The sequence below is a fragment of the Rhinatrema bivittatum genome, chromosome 2, assembly GCF_901001135.1.
Source record: "Rhinatrema bivittatum chromosome 2, aRhiBiv1.1, whole genome shotgun sequence".
Taxonomy (NCBI): Eukaryota; Metazoa; Chordata; class Amphibia; order Gymnophiona; family Rhinatrematidae; genus Rhinatrema; species Rhinatrema bivittatum.
The window spans coordinates 208,118,991-208,140,816 of NC_042616.1; the positions used below are offsets into that span (position 1 = coordinate 208,118,991).

The following is a 21,826-nucleotide window of genomic DNA, read 5'->3' on the forward strand; positions in this document are numbered from 1 at the left end:
ATACCATGTGTTGTGCAGTTATTTGTTAATATTTCAGATCATATGTTCTGTTAATGAGGTGTTTTATAGCCTCTGCTGAAACATCATGGTAAAATGCTGAATGGTAATGCCAGTACAGTGGTGTGCAAGACTGCATTTCTCATGTACTTAAAAGTATCCAGCAAGTTCTTGACACATTCTGTAGTAATTGAGGCAGGTATTTATTTTTCTCCTCATAATAAAGAACGGCTGCAGAGACACTACAGACAGATATGGTGCAGTCCAACACTTGAAGTTCATTAATAATTGGAATGTTGTAGAGTATGAAGTAATGAATACTAATTACTCCTTTCATGTCTGACAGCACCCTGTGGACTAATCCATCAGCCTAGACTTTAATTTGGTTCTAGTAATGGTTCTATCAATAGTACATTAATTCTGTGTTGAAAAGATATACAGTTGAACCTGACCCACACAGTAGACACCACTGTCATAAAATGGCCACATACTGACAACAACTAGGTAATTACAAATAATTAAATCCACTGAGTTTTAGACAATCCTAATTTTAAATAAAATATATCTTATGATGTTAGTCGATGGAAGCAAGCATAGCTTTGAAAGACTTAGTGAACTGCACCCTTTTCAAGGCAAATTTACTAGCTTATTTATTAGAACTTGCTGATCTGTGAAGCATCTTCATAAAATTATATCACCCTGTGGTTTGTTTATTGTTGATCTTAAATCTTCCACCGCTACTGAATGACAAACTTACTTAAAAGCTTATACAGCTATTGCTCAGAACTACTGAAACTCTAAACATAAGGCCACCCTTTTATCCTGAAGCATTTCCTAATCAATGTTTTTCAACTTCAGAATTCATTGTAGACCAGAATGCTTTTCTTTGGTAAAAATCGTACCAACCTCCATTCGGAAAAATAGCAATTGAACCCACATGTGATAATAGGGTAGCCTATTAGAGAATGTCGTTTTTAGTAATACTATCAGTTGAAACATATTGGAATCAGTCATAAAAATGAGTATTTCCAGGTCAGCTCAAACGATATTAAATAAGCCTTAGCAATAAAGTGTAGAGCTCCACTGGGAACCCTACTACATACTATTAAGGTCAGGGCTGTATAGAATAGAGGAATGTACTAATTATGTCACAGCACCCCCTACTTTTTTGTTCCCATTTGCATAAAAACAAGTGACCCCCTAGCATTCATGTGGATTATTAGTTTGGCTTGAGAGAGAAATGGAGTATTTCCTTTCAGTTCTCTTAAATTTTCAGAATAAATGGCCAAAGCTTGGACTGAGGAGTCAAGGAAAGTAAAAGGAGTAATTTACAATTCACATCGAGTAATTGGTGCAATATTTATTAAAAGTTGAGAATCCTGCATGTCTGTGTATCACTGAGACATGGCTGTCCGAAGTTGATTTTGTAACTGTTAATCAATTAGATACTGGTGATTACACAGTAGTATCTCAACTGCACCTTGGTCGCAGAGGCAGTGACCTAATGGCAGTAGTTAGGAACTCTTTGAACTTAAAAGTCATCAATAACAATTGCACCACTGTTTGAGGTGTTGCTTTTAGTATCTGCCACAGTGAATATATGTCAGGTATAGTGTCCCCCAGGGGTGCTTGTCCATAATATGTCCCCCTTGGTTTAATGCTTAGCTAACCTGAATTTTGATTTATCAGCTATAATTGTGCTGGGAGATTTTAATCTGCACCTTGATGTTTCTCCAAAATTGCTGCCTTGTGAAACCTGTCTTGATTCCATGACAGCACTAGGATGGGAACAGATAATCAAAGAGCCTACCCATACGGCAGGGCATACCTTAGATTTATTTTTCTTTAACAATAAAAGTTTCTCAATTCCACAAGGTGGGTTGTGTATGTTCAATTCCATGGTCAAAATATTGCCTGATAGTTTGGTGACAAATAATTCTGATTTACCTACCCTAGAATACAGTTCCTGTGACTCGAAGGAGATGTACGGACTTAGATAAATTGAAGAGGTACTTCCGAGCAAACTAGAGGCTGGGGAAATTTAACTAGTAACATAGCAGATGAACTGACTCCCTACTTGTCATATAATCCTAGTTTAAAGCAGAGAAAAATGAGCCTTGTTATTCTCAAGATCTGAGAAATGAAAAACAGAAGCTAAGACAATATGAACATGTGTTTCAATCACATAAATTGAATTCTCACCTTGTGAAATATAAAACTAAATTAACATTATATAGACAACTGATACTAAAAAGAAATAAATATCTAATAAAATTCATGCTACGGGATTCAGTTCAAATGTTCTATTCTCTACTGTCAAAAATGTAACTACTACAGGGAAGAATAAGGCACCATGTTTACTAGATTGTTCTGGCCCATTGAATTGTGATTCATTTGCAATGTTTTTTGTTTAAAAAAAAAAAATTATAAAATATCTGTAGCTTTTCCCCTACTGTACTGCCCAGCCTGGTAGCACTCTTATAGACTATTTTAGTAAATGGCCTAAGCTATTTTTACTAGTGTCATAAACTAATAGTGTTATCTCTTTTCCTTCTATGGTTTTCAGTAGGGAAGTAAATTCTAGGGAATTGATTTCAGATAATGGAGTTCGGTTTACTTTCACAGAGTTTGAGACTTTCCTGACAGAATGGAATATCCAGTGTAACCCCACCCTGGTGTTACTATCATGCACGAGTGGGGCCATAAAAGAATGTGTTTCTCTTCGGGGTTGGAACTACTCACCAGCTAGCTCTCTCACAATCGCTCTTATTTCCAGGGCCAGATCCTTTATAGGTGGGGGGAAAGATTTACTTTCAGGGCCCAATGTGACAGGGGTGTCCTTTTTACACATTTCTCTTTCCTTTGTATTCCCTTGGGAGAGGGCACTTATCCTTATGGTGGGTACAGTGAGTGCGAAGGAAATACTCAGGAGTCACTGAGTTAGTGTCCAGAATTAAAGTCTTTACTGTTCAAGCACCGTTTATGAATGGCACAATAACTTAAACTGCACACCACAAAATTCTCTTGCTTTCTTCTCTTACAGTCTCTTTCCCTCTAATCTGTGCAGAACTCACATGCCAGGGCCAGGGAAACATCCAGTCTCCCAGGTGGGCAGGGTCTCTTTAGCTTAGTCAAAAAAAACTCTTCCAATCTGGTAAAAATGGTAAAGAGACTATGCCACAGAGAGTAACTCTCTCTGTCTCTGTCTCTGTCTCTCTCTCTCTCTCCAGCGTGGTGAAAACACCAGATGGTGTCCCCAGTGATTTGTGATTTCCCTCACAATTAACAGATGTTCTGGATGTCTTTGGTTCATACACATTCCCTTTATTTCTTCTTCCTGAATCCCTGTTGGGAAAGATCCCCTTGAAGCAAGCAGCTCTCTTGCTTCAAACAGGAGAGAAGGGCAGCCAAAACTTCCTCCTGGATCTTGAATTCAAAGTATTTTTCCTTCAAATGAATTTAACACCAGAGTTCATCTTTGCAGCAGGTCACTGACACCTCCATTCTCATGGTGAATATGGAGGGCAGGTCTTCCCTAACCTGCCCTGCCCCAGACACAGGGTTCCCCATGGCCTGAGCCCAGGTGCTGTACAGGATCTCACAAGGCTCCTACTACTTAACAGCTTAAACCCAAAAAATATAACCAGAGGGAAATTCCTAACCAGCCAGGAGTGGACTAGATAAGGAAACCCCTCCCGATCCTGGTCAGGACAATCAGGCAGGGTTTGCCTGGCTCCTCTGACAGGAGCAAAAGGCTCCTCTTTACCTGCTAACTCTCAGCAAACCTAAAGAGATTGTCTCCTGAGCTCCCTGTAAGGAGCTGCTATATAGAATCTATAGGGGGATGGCCATTCCAAACCCCCTCAAAGGGACCTGCATTTGAGCACAGTCTGGAACCGGTCTGTAGTTTCCCGGATCACCCCTGGAGCCCTTTTTAAATATTGGGGTTACATTGGCCACCCTCCAGTCTTTAGGTACAATGGATGATTTTAATGATAAGTTACACATTTTTACTAATAGGCCTGAAATTTCATTTTTTAGTTCCTTCAGAACTCTGGGGTGTATACCATCCGGTCCAGGTGATTTACTACTTTTCAGTTTATCAATCAGGCCTACCACATCTTCTAGGTTCACTGTGATTTGTTTCAGTCATTACCCATGAATCATTACCCATGAAAACCTTCTCCAGTATGGGTACCTCCCCAACATACTCTTTTTAGTAAACACCGAAGCAAATAAATCATTTAATCTTTCCGCGATGGCCTTATCTTCTCTAAGTGCCCCTTTAACCCCTCGGTCCAATTGACTCCCTCACAGGCTTTCTGCTTTGGATATATTTCCTTGAAATTATTATGCTGCTGTTGAAAGGGGAAAGTGTGAGCTCCACTGCTGGGCTTTATATGATCTCTCTCAGCTCAAGGAGGATGTGATTTGTGGAGTATCCTAAGGAGGTTGGGGGTATGGTGGGAGGGCGAGGAAGGTATCCAGGATGGAGATGGGAGAAATTGTTGAAAAGGGCTTTGATTCTTGTAAAAGGTCTTCCTTTATTAATAATATGGGGGTTTCCTACTATTTGAATGTAAACTAGAAATACTAAATTCAGGTAGCACTTTGTTGACTGGCATTTAGGATGGGAAAGCCTGTTTTTTAAAATTTGCATTATGCTCTGGGGTGTATGTTTTGATGATGGAGATCTGATTGGTTCATACAATCTGCTGTGTTACCTGGAATGTCTCTGGTAATTGTTCTGTAGCCAAAAAATTTTGTAAACATTCCAGAGATATAAAGCTCATATTATGTTGCAGGAAATAAAATTAGAGGTCATTGAGCATCAGAAATTTAGACAACAACAAATAGGTGATGTCCTGTCTCCACAGATGTTTTTCTGCTTATTCACAGTATCCTGCTTTCATAGCTTTTTTTCAGGTGCCTTACAGGGATCAGGTACTCGCTCCTCGAGGGCCTGCTCTCCCTGCCTCTGTGCCTGTACCTTCTTCTTCAACCTGGTAGAATTGCATACCTACAGCAACCATCTAGTGAGTAATCTAACTCTCAGTCTATCTCATCCACAGTACTGCCTTACTGGGAAACCTACACCAGAATTCCTCTTTACCAACAGGGTGAGAAGGGTTCCCTCTGCCAAGGGTCCTGAAACTGCTACATCCAGACCACCTCACTACTGCCACCTCTGGTACACTCCAAGCTGTATAATAAAGAACTAACTCTGTGTTTGTGCGTCCTGCTTTAGCCTAGTACTGTGGCGCCTCACGGGGCTCCTCCCCGTGGGCATGGTATCTGCCACAGTACCCGAGAATCCACCCAAACACCGCTTAACCATAACACATAGGTTTTTATCATACATAGTGATGTAGTTTGTCTGCGCCGCGCGATGGTATGACATCAACACATGTAGGTTATGTGCAGCACGCGCCTTAGGCGTGGCTCAGGGCACCGCCTAGGGTTTTCAGGCGGTGGCGAGGGCATAAGGAACCATTTAAAAATTGGTTATTGTGGCAAGTACGGGCAGGAAAAGTTTTGGAGAAGTATTGTATTGTCAACTTATTCGCCGGGTTTTGAAGCTGGAAAGAGATTGGAGGACGGTGTAATCGTGAGTAGTGTTAGCAATGTCTTGGGCATTAGGTGAATGGTGTCACCATATGAGAGAGCTTAATGGATACCATAAGGGTTAGCAATTGGTGGTGCATTTGTCTTTTGTATTATAGGCATTATCCGAGGTGTAGCGCAGTGTGGAGCTCCCGTGAAACAACAGGTAGAAAGTTAAATAATGATTCTATGTGGCGTACGCCCTTTCAAAGTGTGTGAAAGAACTCAAAAGGAGGTTAAAAAGTCCGGTCAACCTTTGGGATTGTGCGGTGGGGCCGTTTAAAGCAAACAATGAAGTAAAAAATTGAAAAAATTTGGTAAGTGTGAGAAAGGAGGATGTATAGTGTATCTGTATATTGAAGTTTTAGAGTTTGGGCACATGGTGAGAGTTTATGGATTGTTTCCTCAGATGGTGAAATATCCCCCTGATGAAGCTGGTGATGGAGAAACAAGGGCCTCTTGTAGGGGGTAATGGTATAACAAAAGGCGATTCTTGTACCTAGCTTCTATGAAGAAGAGACACACAGTGGAGGAATTAAAGAAAAAATAAAGAGAAACAGGAGTTGTAGAGGCACGCAAATTTCAGTGCGTTTGAACAGCAGAGACTCGTGTAATGATGATATAAGATCAAAGTAATGGTATTGAAGTTGTTATAAAAGAGTATGGTGAAAGAAGATAAATACTGTTAGATAGAGAGCTAGAAAATAGTATTTCTAGGGTTGTCAGTTGCATTATAAGCCACAGGGATGATAAACACATGTGCTCTGTAGTGTCATGAAAATCTACTTCAAGCCTGTCCTATCACTGTTGTGTTTAAATTTTAAATGTGTGAATGAGTGAGTGCTTAGTTTCTGACACACTTTTAATGTGATTCAGTGAGAATTTTTGCTAATAAATATTTGTGACCTCTCTTACTTTTGTGTATAACTTGGTTGCTAGCCAGCCTACTGAATATGGACCTCTTTGTGCTTAGGATATTCTCATAATTAAGGAAGGTAAATTACCAGAATTCAAGCACCCATTCGTTTTAGGTCTCTTTCACATCTATCCTTGCATTCCTTCATTTCTAAATGCTCTGTTGAAATTCTATAGCCCTAATAACTGTAACTTATCTGCTACCTGTCCAGGAGTAATTGTGATGCTTCTACGAGGCAATAAAAATTGTCAGGCAGTTCTGATCTTTATTTGTTTGGCCTTTAAATCTAGTAAGTAAAATATTGCCTTTTATAAAGAAATGGGCCAGTCTATGTAGTTTTAATGTTTTGGGTTTTTTTTTAATACTATTTTCATTTAAAGAATTAATGAAGGGTCAAAATTTGCACTGTTTTAGTAACAAAATCTTACTCTTCCTCCTCTGCTCATTACTAACCCTAATGCTTTAAAATACATTAAAATCGTGGAACTGTAAAATGGTTTGCATTAATACTTGTTAGAAAAGGTTCACAAGAGAGATCCTGCAATGATTACATAATTCGTGTTACAAAGGAATGTATCATTAACTTTTTACCACTTGTTTCCAGGTATATTAAGATTGGGGACAAAGAATGTGAATTTAACAAGAATTTCCGTCTCATTCTTCACACAAAACTGGCTAATCCGCACTACAAGCCAGAATTGCAGGCCCAGACAACCCTCATTAATTTTACTGTCACCTCAGATGGACTAGAAGACCAGCTACTGGCTGACGTGGTCAGCACTGAGAGACCAGATTTAGAAAACTTGAAGGTAAAGAACAACATAAAAAGTCAATGATTTTTCCTTAAGGATTTAGAGCTAGATCCATGATTTGCTAGCTTTTCCTCTTTCTTTAGGAGAAAGATTTCTCTTTTTAGTAAAACAATTCCTTTTTTTCAATTTCACCATTTTACAATTTCTCTAACTTCACTGTAATTTTATCTTAAGGTATTTCAGATATTGCCCTGGGTATACAGTGCTAAAACTTTGCACTTTTTTTATTTGTGTTTTTGCCTTGTAGTTTCCTCCTGCTTTTGGGCTTCTAGCTCAGACGGAACCAGGACTGGGTCGGGCACCATTAGCCTTCATTCCCCAAGAACCTGGAGAATTTTTCTGTATTTTATAACCCCTCCCAGTTTACATTTAGTCCAGCCATTGCTGTGACAGTGCTGGGTGAATTGATTCAGAATGCTTGTAGTAATGCCCAAAATTTCTTTGAATGTTATGACATCTCAGAGAGCTTACTTTTATATTTGACTAACCCCGGATTAGAGAACTGAAACTCTGTCATTGGGTATCCCACCATAAATAGCACTACTAATCGCAGCTTTTCATCCAATTAATTTTATGTATTGAAATGGTGCCATCAACAAAATGGAAACCTTTTTTTAAAAACTCAAACTTTCCAACTGTGATGTTCCTAGCAAAAATATCTCAGCCAGACAAATAATATTGGCAGTAAAGGAACTGACAGTGAGGAAGTCATCTGGCTCCAATGGATTTTAACATGAAATTTCATAAACAACTTTGCCCTCAATTGTGTCCAGTGTCTGTACAAAAATCCTTTTAAAATGTATACCTAATGGGGCGGATTTTCAAAGGGATACGCGCGAAAACCCGCTCCTGCGAGCGCCGAGCCTATTTTGCATAGGCCCAGTGACGCGTGCAAGCCCCAGGACGCGCGTATGTCCTGGGGCTTGAAAAAATGGGTGGGGTGTGGGCGGGCCTGGGGCCTCCGGCACAGTGGTTGTGCCGGGGACTTGTACGCCGGCACTCAGCTGGCACGCGCAACCTTCGCCTGCCCAGAGGCAGGCGCAACTTCGCCAACAAAGCTTAGGGGGGTTTTTAGATAGGGCTGGGGGGGGGGGGGTTAGGAAGGGGAAGAGAGGGGAAGGTGGGGGAGGTGGAAGGAAAGTTTCCTCTAAGGCCGCTCCGATTTAAGAGCGGCCTCGGAGGGAACAGGGAAAGCCATCGGGGCTCCCCTAGGGCTCGCTGTGCACAAGCGTGCACCCCCTTGCGCGCGCCGACCCCGGATTTTATAACATGCACGCGGCTACGCGCGCATATTATAAAATCGGGCGTAGATTTAAAAATCTGGCCCAATGAGTACAGCTAGAAAAAGCTGCTGTCATGTTGATATTAAACAAAGAGGCTCTGCCCATTAGGGAAATAGAGGAACATTCCAGCCATAGATGTACAGGTTTTGGTGACTGATAAGGAGGGTCTGTCCCGTAAAGGGTGGGTCATTGTGAAAGGTTATTAAAGGGAGAGTCGATGGGTTTCTGGGAGTCTACATCAAAGGGCACTGGTGAGAAGCAGCGTGGACTATCTGAGACTCTTTTTCAGAATCTGTTGTTCTGTTAGAAACAAATAAGACTGAGGTTTCTGAACAGAAATGGGCTGTTCTCTTAAGTGTATGTGGGAGGAAAAAACATTCTCATTTGCTAGTCTCGATAGCTTTGCTAGAGGTTTGGCAGAGGGTAGAACTAAATTATGAGTTTTCTAAATGGAGAAAGATCATTAATCAAATACCACAGGGATCTGTCCTAAGACCTGCCTATTTAACATATTAATAAATGATCTGAAAAGAGTACAAGTAAGGTGATCAGATGACACAAAATTATTCAGTGTTGTTAAAACAGCAGTGGGATTATGAGGACCTGAGGAAGGTCCTTGCAAGACCAGGACACCAGGCATCTGAATAACAGTTTAAATTTAATGTACAAAGTGATCCACTTAGGGAAAAATAATTACAAATACAGATGCACAATGCTGGGTTCTGTATTAGGAGTCACCACCCAGGAAAAGGATCTCGGAGTACTTGTGGACAATACATTGAAATCCTCAGCGTAGTATACAGCAGTGATCAAAAAAGCAAATAGAACATTAGGCATGGTCTGAAAAGTAATGGAGAATAAAACAGAAAATATCATAATGCTTCTGTATCCATCCATGGTGTGACCATGCCTTGAGTACTGTGTACAGTCCTGGTTCTCATTTCAGTAAAGGCATAGCGGAACTAGAAAAGGTGCAGAGAAGGACAACAAAGATGATGAAAGGGATGGAATGGCTCTCCTTTGAGAACAGACTATATAGGGCTCTTTAACTTGGAGAGGAGACGGCTGAGGGGGATATAATAGAAGTTTATAAAATCATGAGTGGAGTGGTATTTCAAATAAAGACAAAACAAGGAACAATGTATGAAACTGACAAACAAGGGGACACCGTATGAAACTGAAAAGCAATAGATTTAGGGGTAAATTTTAAAACCCGCATGCGCGCATCCATGTGCGCGCGGTTCCCGGCGTGTGCACATGGACGTGGCGATTTTATAACATGCGTGCATATATTATAAAACACGATTCCTGCATGCACATGTGCACCCAATTTTTTTTATATCAGCATGTGCGGGGGATGGCATCTCACGCAAGTAAGGGGGGGTGGGGATTTAAAAAAAAAATGTGTGGCGGCGTGATCGGACCTACACCAGTGCCACTGTCCCGGTCGGCCCCTGCCCAGGGCTCGCCCCTTTCAAGGAGCCCTGCACTTCCACATGTACCGGGGTATAAGAAGTAAGCTCACCACCCTCAGTACCAGGGAGGTGTCTTCACACCAACAGGTGTGGCTGGGCCGTGCACGTGCTGAGAGCATTTTAAAAACGGCCCAGCCACGCACATACTCCCCGGTATTTGCACGCACTGGGCTTTTAAAATTTGGGCTTTTAATGCACAGTCAAGCTGTTGCCAGAGGATATTGTCAAGGCAGCTAGGATAGAGGGATTCAAAAGATATTTGAACAAGTTTCCTGTAAGAAAAGTCCATAATCCAATATTAGCCAGGTAGACTGGGAAAAGCCATCACTATTCCTTGGAATGAGTACCAAGAAATAGATCTACTTTTTAGGATCTGTCAGGTGCTTGTGACCCAGACTGGCCACTGTTGAAGACAGGATGCTGGGCTTGGTAGACCTTGGTCTGACCCAGCAGGAATATCTTATGCTCTTATCATAACATTGCTAAAGGTCCATTTTTCAGCTCTGCCTGCCATAGTACAAAGGCTTCAGATCCACAAATGGAATCAAGGTTGCAATGAGAGCATTGTCATCTGTATGGCTTAAGCTGTGCAGAATACTGGAGCATTACAAATTCTTACATGACATGCTTCATGACCGTTTAGTCTGTGGTGTCCAGTGTGAAGCACTTCAGTACTATCGCTTTGCTGAGCCAGATTTGACCCTTGCAACAGCACAGGAAAAGTCTTTGGCAGCTGAAATGGTGCTGCAGCATACAGAAGAAATTGTCAGATGTTTCAGGGCCTTCCCTTCAAAGGAGAACAAGGACAAAGTCCAAAGGAGGCCAGAGGTCTTGGTAAGCAGTGGCTTAAAACATAAGCTCACCACACTCAGTACCAGGGAGGTGTCTTCACCCATCGCTACAGCCAGTCCCCATGGGAAGACCCACCATGTGCAAGTCACATCTGGGACTTAATGGTTGAGAATACCTGAGGGCATAGGCAGGTTGAGGCTTTGGGCCTAGTGTGGATCAAGAATCTAGCATCGATGAGAAATCATACATGGATCAGTAATCTGGGGGTCAGTCAGCCAATGTTTCCACAGGCGAGTCCTCAGAAGACTGCTTGGTCCAGCAAGGTATGTCATGCAGGATCTCCTTATATATAACTTCCATTCAGAGGGCACACCCAGGACTAGTCCAGTCTGGAGCTTCCAGGGACGTGGACTGCCCCTGGAAATTAATTAATACCAAGATGTTTTGAGATCATCTGGTCCTGTGGCTAATCCTGAGGGTCTGTGCCCTGAATTTCCAGGATCACCAGTTTGAGTCAGAAATCCAGATCACGGTGACCAATGTACACATTGTCAGCCACAGTAAGAAAGTCACTCAGCAGACAACCCAAGGGGCTCCGCTTCCAAACTCATATTTTAGCTGTGGAGAACAGCACTTATGCTCTGTGTGCAGATTTAAAAGAGCAGAGTGTTATTTTTGCAAAAAAATAGATCATATTGAACAATTTTGCAGATCAAAACTCAGTGATGAGAGGCATGCGAGGGACAACTAGGACCCTGAATCACCAGGACATAGGCTAGACACAACAGTGAATGATGAAACTGGGAAATTATAACACTTCTAGCAGTGGCATAGCCACAGGTGAGCCTGGGTGGGCTGTGGCCCCACCCTTTTTGGGCTCAGATCCACCCAATCAGTGTTGCCTGGCGGCCCAAGAAGAGAGGCCCTGTCACAGGGCTGCAGCGTACACGCCAGGCGAGAGAAAGAAGAGGTCCACGAGGCCGCCAGTGGATGCCATCCCGCTGCAGCCGAGAAGAAAAAGAGGCCCACGATGCTGCTAAGAAGAGGAGGAGGACTGAGGCTGGTGGTCAAAGGAAAAAAAAAACCTCACCAGAAGTCGCTCATTCGCCTACTCCTCCAAGTGTGCCAGCTCTGTGCATTCAAAACCCGTGCGGCCAGTAAGTGCTCTATGCTGATCTCATGCATTGTGAGATCAGCATGGAGGAGTGCTAGACTCATGAGTTTTGAAAACTGCGGACAGGTACACGAGGAGCAGCAGCAGAACAGGCTCCCCCTTTTGCTTCCGATGGGGAAACCTGTCTGTTTTTTGTATTTGTATGTGTGTGTTTGTGAATGGTAGCCTGCCTGGATGTGTGTGTGTGTGGGTGTGTGAGTGAATGCTAGCTTGCCTGGGGGTGGGGAGGGTATGAATGGAAGCCTACCTGGGGGGTGGGAATGGGGTTGGTGTGAATGGTAGCCTGCCTGGGTGTGAGTGTGTATGTGGATGGTAGCCTGCCTTGGGAGGGGTGTGTATATGTGACTGGGAGCCTGCCTTGGGAGGGGTGTGTATATGTGAATGGGAGCCTGTCTGGGGGGATTGGGGGATGTCATGTATGGGGTTTGGAATGGAAGCCTACCTGGGGGTGTGTGTGTGAAAGGGAGCCTGCTTGGGGGGGGGGTGAATTGTATGTATTCATTTATTTAGACATTTTATATACCATCAAGCCATGTAGAGATCAAAATGGTTTACAAATTAACATTCATATTTATAACTCTATAGATAAACAATGATTGGTTACTTAGGAGGTATTTGTAGAGCCTACCTGAGGAGGTATGTGAGAGAAAGAGATCTTGTGAGAGTGGGAGCCTGCATATGAGAATGAGAGCCTGTGTGTGTACGTATGTATGGAAGTAGGAGCAGGAGCCTGCATGTGAGAGTGAGAACCTGTGTGTAAGTTTGTGGACATGATAGCCTGTATGAAAGAGAACATATAAGAGTTAAAGCCTATGTGTGTGTGTGTGTGTGTAAGTGGGAACCTGTGTATATGTGACATAGCATGAAAGAATCCTGTGTGAGAAAACATGTGAGAGAGAGAGTGTGTGTATATGAAGGAGGAAGGAAAGAAGACAGAATAAAAGAGACCCTGAAAAAGGAACAAGGAAAAGACAAGACAAAAAGGAAAAAGAGACTGGGACCAACTGATTAGAAAAACATCAGGCAGCAATGGTTAAAAAATATTTTGCCTTTCAGAAATTGGCTATGCCATCTTTGGGAATGTGCATTTCTTATATATTTGTATTTTGCTTTTTCTTCAGTATTCCAATGTGAAGCATATAGGAAAAAATAACCCTTGCCATAGTTACATAATGTTAGGTTCCATATTAGGAGATACCACCTAGGAAAGAGATCTAGGCATCATAGTGGAAATTGTTGATTCAGTGTGCTGTGGCGGTCAGAAAAGCAAACAGAATGTTAGGAATTATTAGGAAGGGAAGAGAATGGCAAATAAAATGGTGGATGTCATAATGCCTCTGCATTGCTCAATGGTGAGACTGCACCTCAAATATTGTGTGTGTTTCTGGTCCTCGCATCTCAAAAAAATACAGCTGCACTGGAGAAAATACAGAAAAGGGCAACCAAATTGATAAATGGCATGAAATGACTCCCATATGAGGAAAGACTAAAGAGGTTAGGGCTATTCAGCTTGGAGAAGTGACGACTGAGGGGGGATATGATAGAAGTCCACAACATCATGAAAGGACTTGAATAGGTAAATGTAAGTTAATTATTTACTCTCTCAGATAATAGAAGGACTAGGGGGCACTCCATGAAGTTAGCAAGCAAAATCAGAGAAAATTCTTTTTCACTCAACGTATAATTAAGCTCTGGAATTCATTGCCAGAGGATGTGGTTACAGCAGTTAGTATAACTGGGTTTAAAAAAGGTTTGGATAAGTTCCTAGAGGGGAAGTCCATAAACTGCTATTGATCAATAAAGAGTAGCCACTATTGTTACCAGCATTAGTAGCTTGGGATCTATTTAATGTTTGGGTCCTTGAGACTTGGATTGCCGCTGTTGGTCACAGGATGCTGGGCTTGATGGACTCTTGGTCTGACCCAGTATGGCATTCCTTATGTTATAGCACACATTTCCTTCTCACATTCTGACTCCCCCCCCCCCCCCGGCCAGGCCACCCCAACCACACTCTCTGACTCTTCTTGCTGGTCTGCCACCCACACTCCCTTCCCTGATCCCAGCACATTTTGAGCCACTAATACCCACACTCTAGAACATTCTGACCCTCCTCACAGGCCCAGCCCCAATAAACTTTGCCCCCCTCCTGAGCTCGATCCTAGCACTCTGACCCTAGCACAGTGTGACCCACCTTTCCCAGGTGGACCCCTGTGCACTGGGACCCCCCCCTCATGGGTTTGACCCCAGCACTCTCTTTCCTCTTCATTGGCCCAACCACAATACACTCTGCTGTTCCCCCCAGCCTGACCCCAGCACACACTGATCCTCCCTTACTCATCTGAATTCCAGCTTGGCCCCACCTCACCAATCTGAACCCCCTACTCTCTATCCCTCTCCCCAGCCTTACCCCAATATATTGTGACAAGCCGTAAAGCCCGTTAAAACGGGCTACATCCCTCTGTCTCTCACCTCCCCCTCATTCTCTCTCCCCTCACTCTTCACCACCCCCCTCCCCCACCCACTCCTCTCCACCCTCCCTCTCCTCTCACTCAGTCCCCCCTCTCCCTCACTCCCTCCCACTCAGTCCCCCCACTCCCTCCCACTCAGTCCCCCCTCTCCCTCCCTCCCACTCACTCAGTCCCCCTCTCCCTCCCTCCCACTCACTCAGTCCCCCTCTCCCTCCCACTCACTCAGTCCCCCTCTCCCTCCCTCCCTTCACCCACCTCCATTTCCTCCCGGCGCCGTAAGCGCGACTTCCCGCAACCCTCACCCGGCTCCATTAACTCCTCCCGCTCCTGCCGGCAGATCTCGGGGTGGGGGGTCACTCCCGCGCGCGCGGGCAGTGACCCCCCCCCGAGATCTGCCGGCAGATCTGGGGAGGAGAAGTAGCGGCACCGCGCGCGCGCGGTGCCGCTACTTCTCCTCCCGCTCCTGCCGGCAGATCTCGGGGGGGGGGGGCGGGAGTGACACCCCCCCCCCGAGATCTGCCGGCAGATCTCGGTGGGGGGGGGGCGCGGGAGTGACACCCCCCCCCGAGATCTGCCGGCAGATCTCGGTGGGGGGGGGGCGCGGGAGTGACACCCCCCCCCCCCCGAGATCTGCCGGCAGATCTGGGGAGGAGAAGCAGCGGCGCCGCTGCTTCTCCTCCCGCTCCTGCCGGCAGATCTCGGGGGGGGGGGGGGCGGGAGTGACACCCCCCCCCCGAGATCTGCCGGCAGATCTCGGTGGGGGGGGGGCGCGGGGAGTGACACCCCCCCCCGAGATCTGCCGGCAGATCTCGGTGGGGGGGGGGCGCGGGAGTGACACCCCCCCCCCCCCGAGATCTGCCGGCAGATCTGGGGAGGAGAAGCAGCGGCGCCGCTGCTTCTCCTCCCGCTCCTGCCGGCAGATCTCGGGGGGGGGGGGGCGGGAGTGACACCCCCCCCCCGAGATCTGCCGGCAGATCTCGGTGGGGGGGGGCGCGGGAGTGACACCCCCCCCCCGAGATCTGCCGGCAGATCTCGGTGGGGGGGGGCGCGGGAGTGACACCCCCCCCCCGAGATCTGCCGGCAGATCTGGGGAGGAGAAGCAGCGGCACCGCGCGCGCGGCGCCGCTGCTTCTCCTCCCGCTCCTGCGGCCCCACCGCCATTTTTTTTTCTGATCGACATCCTTGCCCGCACATGCGCAGTAGAGCTGCGCTCTACTGCGCATTTGCGGGCCGTCGGTCACAGGCCATTTATAAGGTAGATGCTCCTGTTAGTTAGTGGAAATAAAATAGACAACAAAAAGTAAGTCCCAAAAGTCAAGAAAAATCAAAACTAATGTATCCTTCCCCCTACCAAATCTACTTAAACAAAGGACCCCCTCAATTCTCCACCCCTACCCCAAATACTGAGTCCTAGTTGTGGATCTGCATCCCTTCCACAACCAAACCTGGTTAAACAAAGGAACCTGCAGCATTCAGGAACACTCCCACTCCAGTCCTTAACCCCTAAAGGGTCCTAGTGTTCCAAGGGAAGTCTGATGCTCTATGTTCCATCATAGCACAGTGGTTGTAGGTCAACCCAAGATTAGTGCCATTATATTGTACGGCAGGATACAACATAATGGTGCTGACCTTGGGTAGACCAGCGGCAGTTGCGTATAGAAGAGCAGTGGGGCTGGAGCAACTGGGGATTACTTGTTTCTCTGGAAAGCCCCAATCCACAAAAGGATAAAGGATGGGGTTGGGAGACATTATATGGCAGGGATGGAAGCGGTCCTGGAGGCCAGGAGGTTCCTTTTTTTTAATTGGGTTTGATGGGTGGAGTGAGGGACTGTAACCAGGACTTGGTGTTTGGGAGGGGAAGGGGGGACGTGGTCCTGGCGGCTAGGGGGATCTTTAATTAAGCAGGTTTCTTTGGGAAGAAGTAGCCTGTTGGAAAACACCCAACCATCCACCCGGTCCACTCTACCACATATGTTCCGGCCAAACCAAGTCAGATGGTGAGTGAGGAATGCATATGCACTCTACTCCCCAATGGCATACAGCATCCAGGAAAACATATTTAGATGAAAAGGTGGGTGCTAATTCAGAGAAATAAAATAAATACACTGTGATGTGTCCAAAATTCCCAGATTAAAATAATGAACTCAAATGTATGCTTATAAGAAAATTCACACTTTTCTCCTCTTGAATATTTTTACTTTCGGAAGTCTTGTTATGGTTAAAAAAAATCATATTTTAATTTAAAAAATAAATCTAAGTCCTGATTTACCGCTCCCTCCTTCCAATGAATCAAAGAAAACTATATTGTCACCTGTTGAGGACATCTTTGTTTGCATGTGTGAAAACTAGTACAAAAGCTGACTATTATGACATTGGCAACACATGTGTCTGTTCCATTCTGATAGTGCAAGAGTTTTGCTTTAATTCAATTTATTATTGATCAAAATGTATTTTTTTGGTAATTTATTGCCATACCCCATTGTAATTCATCCTGAGCAAAGCATATCTTCTAGTGTACTGAGAGGAATTAGCATTTGAATTGAGAATAATGGTGATTTTGCTATTTGACAACTATTGATAAACATTTATGGTCTGCTGCAGACTTAACTGAGCAGATTTGGTGTATACTTCTTCATTAACAAAATTAAATTATATTTACTAAATATGCCAGTTTTATTTTTGATTGAGAAAATGAGGACAATCAGTGGAAAAACAAATACCTTTCAATTTTCAAGAGAAAGTGCCATTCTGTCTAGCATTTTGAATGTGTGTCAGATGAAGCTGAAGGAAAGAGAGCATACTCCAAAACCTCACGACCTGCACATGCCGAGATGGAACATGACGTCCTGATGAGCTCATGTGTTCCTTTGTCCCCCATGTAGTCATTGGGTAGCCACACAGTTTGTGTATTCAAGGGACAAGAGAGGGCTGTTGAACATTATGGTTTGCCTATTCAGGGTGAATGTAAGATGGTTTGCTTACTGGGGGCAGTAATACAGATCCGTTACCATGCATTGCTGGTGGTGGTAAAACCCACTGTTAATGTTCTTTTCACTATACACATTATGCCATTTAGTGAACAGTTATCATGCATGGTGCTATAACGCACATTAGAAATATACAATTTTAACACGCTTTAGTAAATAGACCCCTAATTCACTATTCATATTCATAGTTGGGAATCACTGATATACCCTGGTAATTTTAAAGTGAAGGTATTATCATGGTACCATCAATATAACTATCAAAAACTATAAATAAAGGTACCTTACATTTATAAATGTATATTTATTATACAATCAATAACATCTGAAGTATCATTAACTGACCACCATCCCCCTATTTTTTTTATATATAGTGAAACTCAAAAAAAACTTTTTATGTAAATTATAAATTAGAACCGTGACAAATTCAATTCAAACTGGATACTTCAATAGCTCGGTAAAATTTTTATATTCGACTGCACATAAAATGTATCCTGAAACACCTATCAGATGATTCGGTAACAATTCCTTCTCCCCAGATATGTTTTGTACTTTGCTGCACATAATCGATTGTATCCTGAAGGCTCCTAAAAGTCTTATCCAGTAGTTGCTACCGAATTACCGGATAAGAATTTTAGGAGCCTACATAAAATGCTTTTTGGAGTTTCACTATATATAAAAAAAAAAATAGGGGGATGGTGGTCAGTTAATGATTACAACATTGAATGGTAACCAGGAAGGTACCTGCACGTATCATATGAAACTACCAATTCCGCCATTAAAATATTTATTGAGACGTTTGTCTGTTTGTAAATTTTAAAAAAATACAATAATTGTTTTTGATTTAATTATTTTTGTGAGTTTATTGTGTGGATCACAGTCATACCTAGCAGGGAGTTTATATATCCACTAGTGGTATTTAACAAAAAATTGAGATATCACGTAAATCAAACTGAACAATTACCACATTGTATTTGTCCCATCATTTCTGGCATGTTATCATTTAATCTAGGTAAAACTGAAGAGACAAGTTGATCCCGAAGAGAGTAGTATTTTTGTAATGCAAAAACCAATAGATCTTTAAATATGGGTTCATGTTTTAGTATAGCCCAATCTGCATATAATTGCCTTAATTTTCTTAGAATAATTTGAAAATGGAATTGTACAAATGAACCTGGAAATTGTGATCTAAGACATGAAATTAACAAATTTTCACGATTTGCAAATTAGCACGTTTATACGCTTTTTTAACACATGTGCGGGCATAACCTCAATCTTGGAATCTTTTCATTAACACTTCTACCTGATTCTTAAACTCATCTATTGAGGAGCAAACCTGCTGTAATCTTAAAAATTGACTCACTGGAATATTATTTTTCAAAGGTTTTGGATGGAAACTATCATAATGAAGTACAGTATTTTTATCGGTGGACTTTCTAAAAATCGAAGTTTGCAGCATACCCTGTTTCTTACAAATCCAAAGGTCCAAGAAAGAAATACATTCCTGATAACATTGAAAAGAAAATGTTTGAACCACGGCGTGGTCTGTGGAGGTGAACCCTTGGCCCAAGGTGGGGTTGACACTACCTGCAGGGCAAGCCCTATGGGTCCCTACCATCAGGAGGCGGAGCAGGCTAGGAGACTGAGGCCAACTGGAGCTTCACCAATACCAGCCCACGTTCCCCACAGGTTGAGCCCTTGGGTGCCGGGGCTGGCTGGACTTAGGTGGGCTTCCATGTAACGACTCCCAGCTGATGTAGACTAGGATTCGCCAGGAACCAGCAGAGGTATCTGAAGGCCAAGAACGGTCTTGGACGAGGCCAGGTTCCAGAGGTCCAGACAACCAAACAGGAACAGAGAAGGGCAGGGGTGCCCAGATAAAGACAGGCCAAAGCCTGAGAGGCCAGGTCCGTAGGATACTGGAGAGGAGTCCAAGGCAAGCTGGAGTCTGGGCAGGCGGCAGGGAGGCAAGGTGCCAGGAGCCGAGGTTGGAGCCTGGAGATCAGAACAAGAGTATTCCAGGCGAAGCAGAGGTCAATGCCGGGGAATCAGTCCAAGGGAACGAGGAGTAGTCGAGGGGAACCAGGAACAAGAACAGGAACAGGAGACAGGAAATGATGACAGGAACAGGAACCAGCAACGAGCAAAGAACGAGAAGACCTATTGCCAAGGCGAGCCCTGACTGTCAGGGCTCGCCTAATATAGGCCCTGGCAGATGTCATCAGGGAGGGCCAGCAGTCTAGCATGCCATGAGCCCTTTAAATAAATCAGAGAGGAGGAGCCAAGAGAGAGGAGGAGATGGCGGCAGCGTCTTAGCCGCGTCTCAGGGCCAGAAGAGGAGAGCAGCATTGGAAGTGCTCTTTCTATGTGGCGAAGGAGCCGGGGCCCGCCCCCGGCAGGGTGGTGGGCCGAGTAATGAAGGCTGGTCGTGAGTTCTGAGGCCGGCTGACACAACAGAAAATTGGAGATTTACAGTGTTGATCCATTTCATAAACTGTTGTAACTGGTCATAAGTTCCTGTCCAAATTCTTAGTATATCATCTATATATCATCCCCAAAATACTGTATGTTTCCAGAAAATCGATTTATATATACATTGACACTCAAAATGATTAACACATAGGCATGCAACTGATGGGGCCATGGATGACCCTATTGGGTCACCCTTGACTTGATGGTATAACAATTCTCCAAATTTGAAAAAACTTTTTTTAAGTACAATAGTTGCCATAAATGCTGCAATTGGTCCTTGAAAGGTTTGTTGAGACTGACATCTATCGGCTGGAGCATTGATGTCAGACCTCCTAGAATCACTGCTAATGTGATTGCTATTTTCTTTGCATCGTCCTTCACATCCATTGTTATCTGTGTGTGGAACATGCCCCACACCAATAGTGACAGTTGTTTTCTTAGTCCTGCACCTAGTCACTTACCCCACACTTTGCACAGCCACTATTTTGTGCCATCCTCATCCATCTAGCCTTTAGGATGAACCCAAACAGTTACGCCTCCTGGAATTTTTAGGTTCTTCGGCATCGTTTTCCTCTTGAAAATTACCACTGGTCGCAGTTTTGTGCCATCTGCAAAACATGACAGGACCACTATGAAATGAGTCTTTTCATGACCAATTGTTTTTACAAATATGGTCTCACCAATGCCATCTACAGTGTAATTGCCAGGCATATCAAATGTCATCGGCGGTACATCTATATTACCAATGTTGTTGCAGCTCCCAGACACAACAAGTCACGGCTGGTCCCCCTACCTTCCTTGTTGCCGGTTGCCGCCGCCACCCGATGCAGCATGCCCCACTCCAGGGCCGGCCAACCCCGGCCTCAGACGTGTCGATGAACGCCATCTTCCTCCGTCCAGTGGGGCTCTCCCTAGGCGCATGCACGGGAGACTCCACCCTTTAAAGGGGCCGTGATGGGAAACCTTGGCCCAGCCCCGATGAATGATGCCACTCCAGAGGGATATTTAAACCCTGTATCAGCCTCCAGCTCCTTGCCTTTGCAACAGGTCATCTCCTTGGAGTGCTAGTTGTTGTTCCTGATGACTTCAATTCCTGATTCTGATCCTGGTTCCATTCCTGTTCCTGCTCCTGTCCTTGATTTCCTGAGTCCTGGCGTTCCAGTTCCTGCTTTCCTGCCTGTGCCTCCGTTCCTGATTCCGGTCTCCTTCTCGTCCTCCAGTTTCTGTGATTCCCTCCTCTGCATGATCCCCTAGTTTGATCTTGGCTTGTCTTCTCGTCTCTACCTGCCTGCTGCCTGTCTCGACTCTTGGCCCGGTTTCGCGTCCTTGCTTTACTGCTGCCTGCCCTGGATCCTCGGATTGGCCTCTCATTCCGCACCTCCGCTGCCTGCCTTGATCTGGACCTCTGGCCTTGTCTTCATCTTCAGTACTTCCATCCTCGATGAGGCAATCTACACCTAAGTCCTGCTGGCCCCGGCACCCAAGGGCTCAACCTGTGGGGAACAAGGGCTGGTATAGGTGAAGCTCCAGCCGGGTTGTCCTCAATAGCTCCACTTGCCGGCGGCGAGATCCATTGGGGGCCATCTCTCAGTGCTAGTATCATCACTTGTCCTGGTCCAAGGGTCCCACAATCATAACAAATGTTATTCATATTAAAATGATTCTTTACTCTCTGCTGAATAATGAATTTGTGGAATGAACAGATCTTTTCATCAAGCTGTTTAGGCAGTTTCTGTGAAACTGTTTGCTGACAAAGGCACAATCCACATCTGTTCATGAACCACGAACACCAACCAGACGATACTATGAATTCTTTCAGACCTTCACTTGCTGAATATTTTTCTTCTTT

At 44.4% G+C, this 21,826-nt stretch overlaps 1 protein-coding gene across 1 annotated transcript in view; it reads left to right on the forward strand.

Moving 5' to 3' along the window:
* The window catches only part of DNAH11 (dynein axonemal heavy chain 11), a 725,796-nt gene that overhangs the window by 578,566 nt on the left and 125,404 nt on the right, over positions 1 to 21,826 (forward strand). The window contains exon 66 of the mRNA XM_029589065.1: positions 7,122 to 7,326. Coding sequence (XP_029444925.1) covers positions 7,122 to 7,326 — 205 coding nt within the window. The remainder of the gene's footprint in view (positions 1 to 7,121; positions 7,327 to 21,826) is intronic.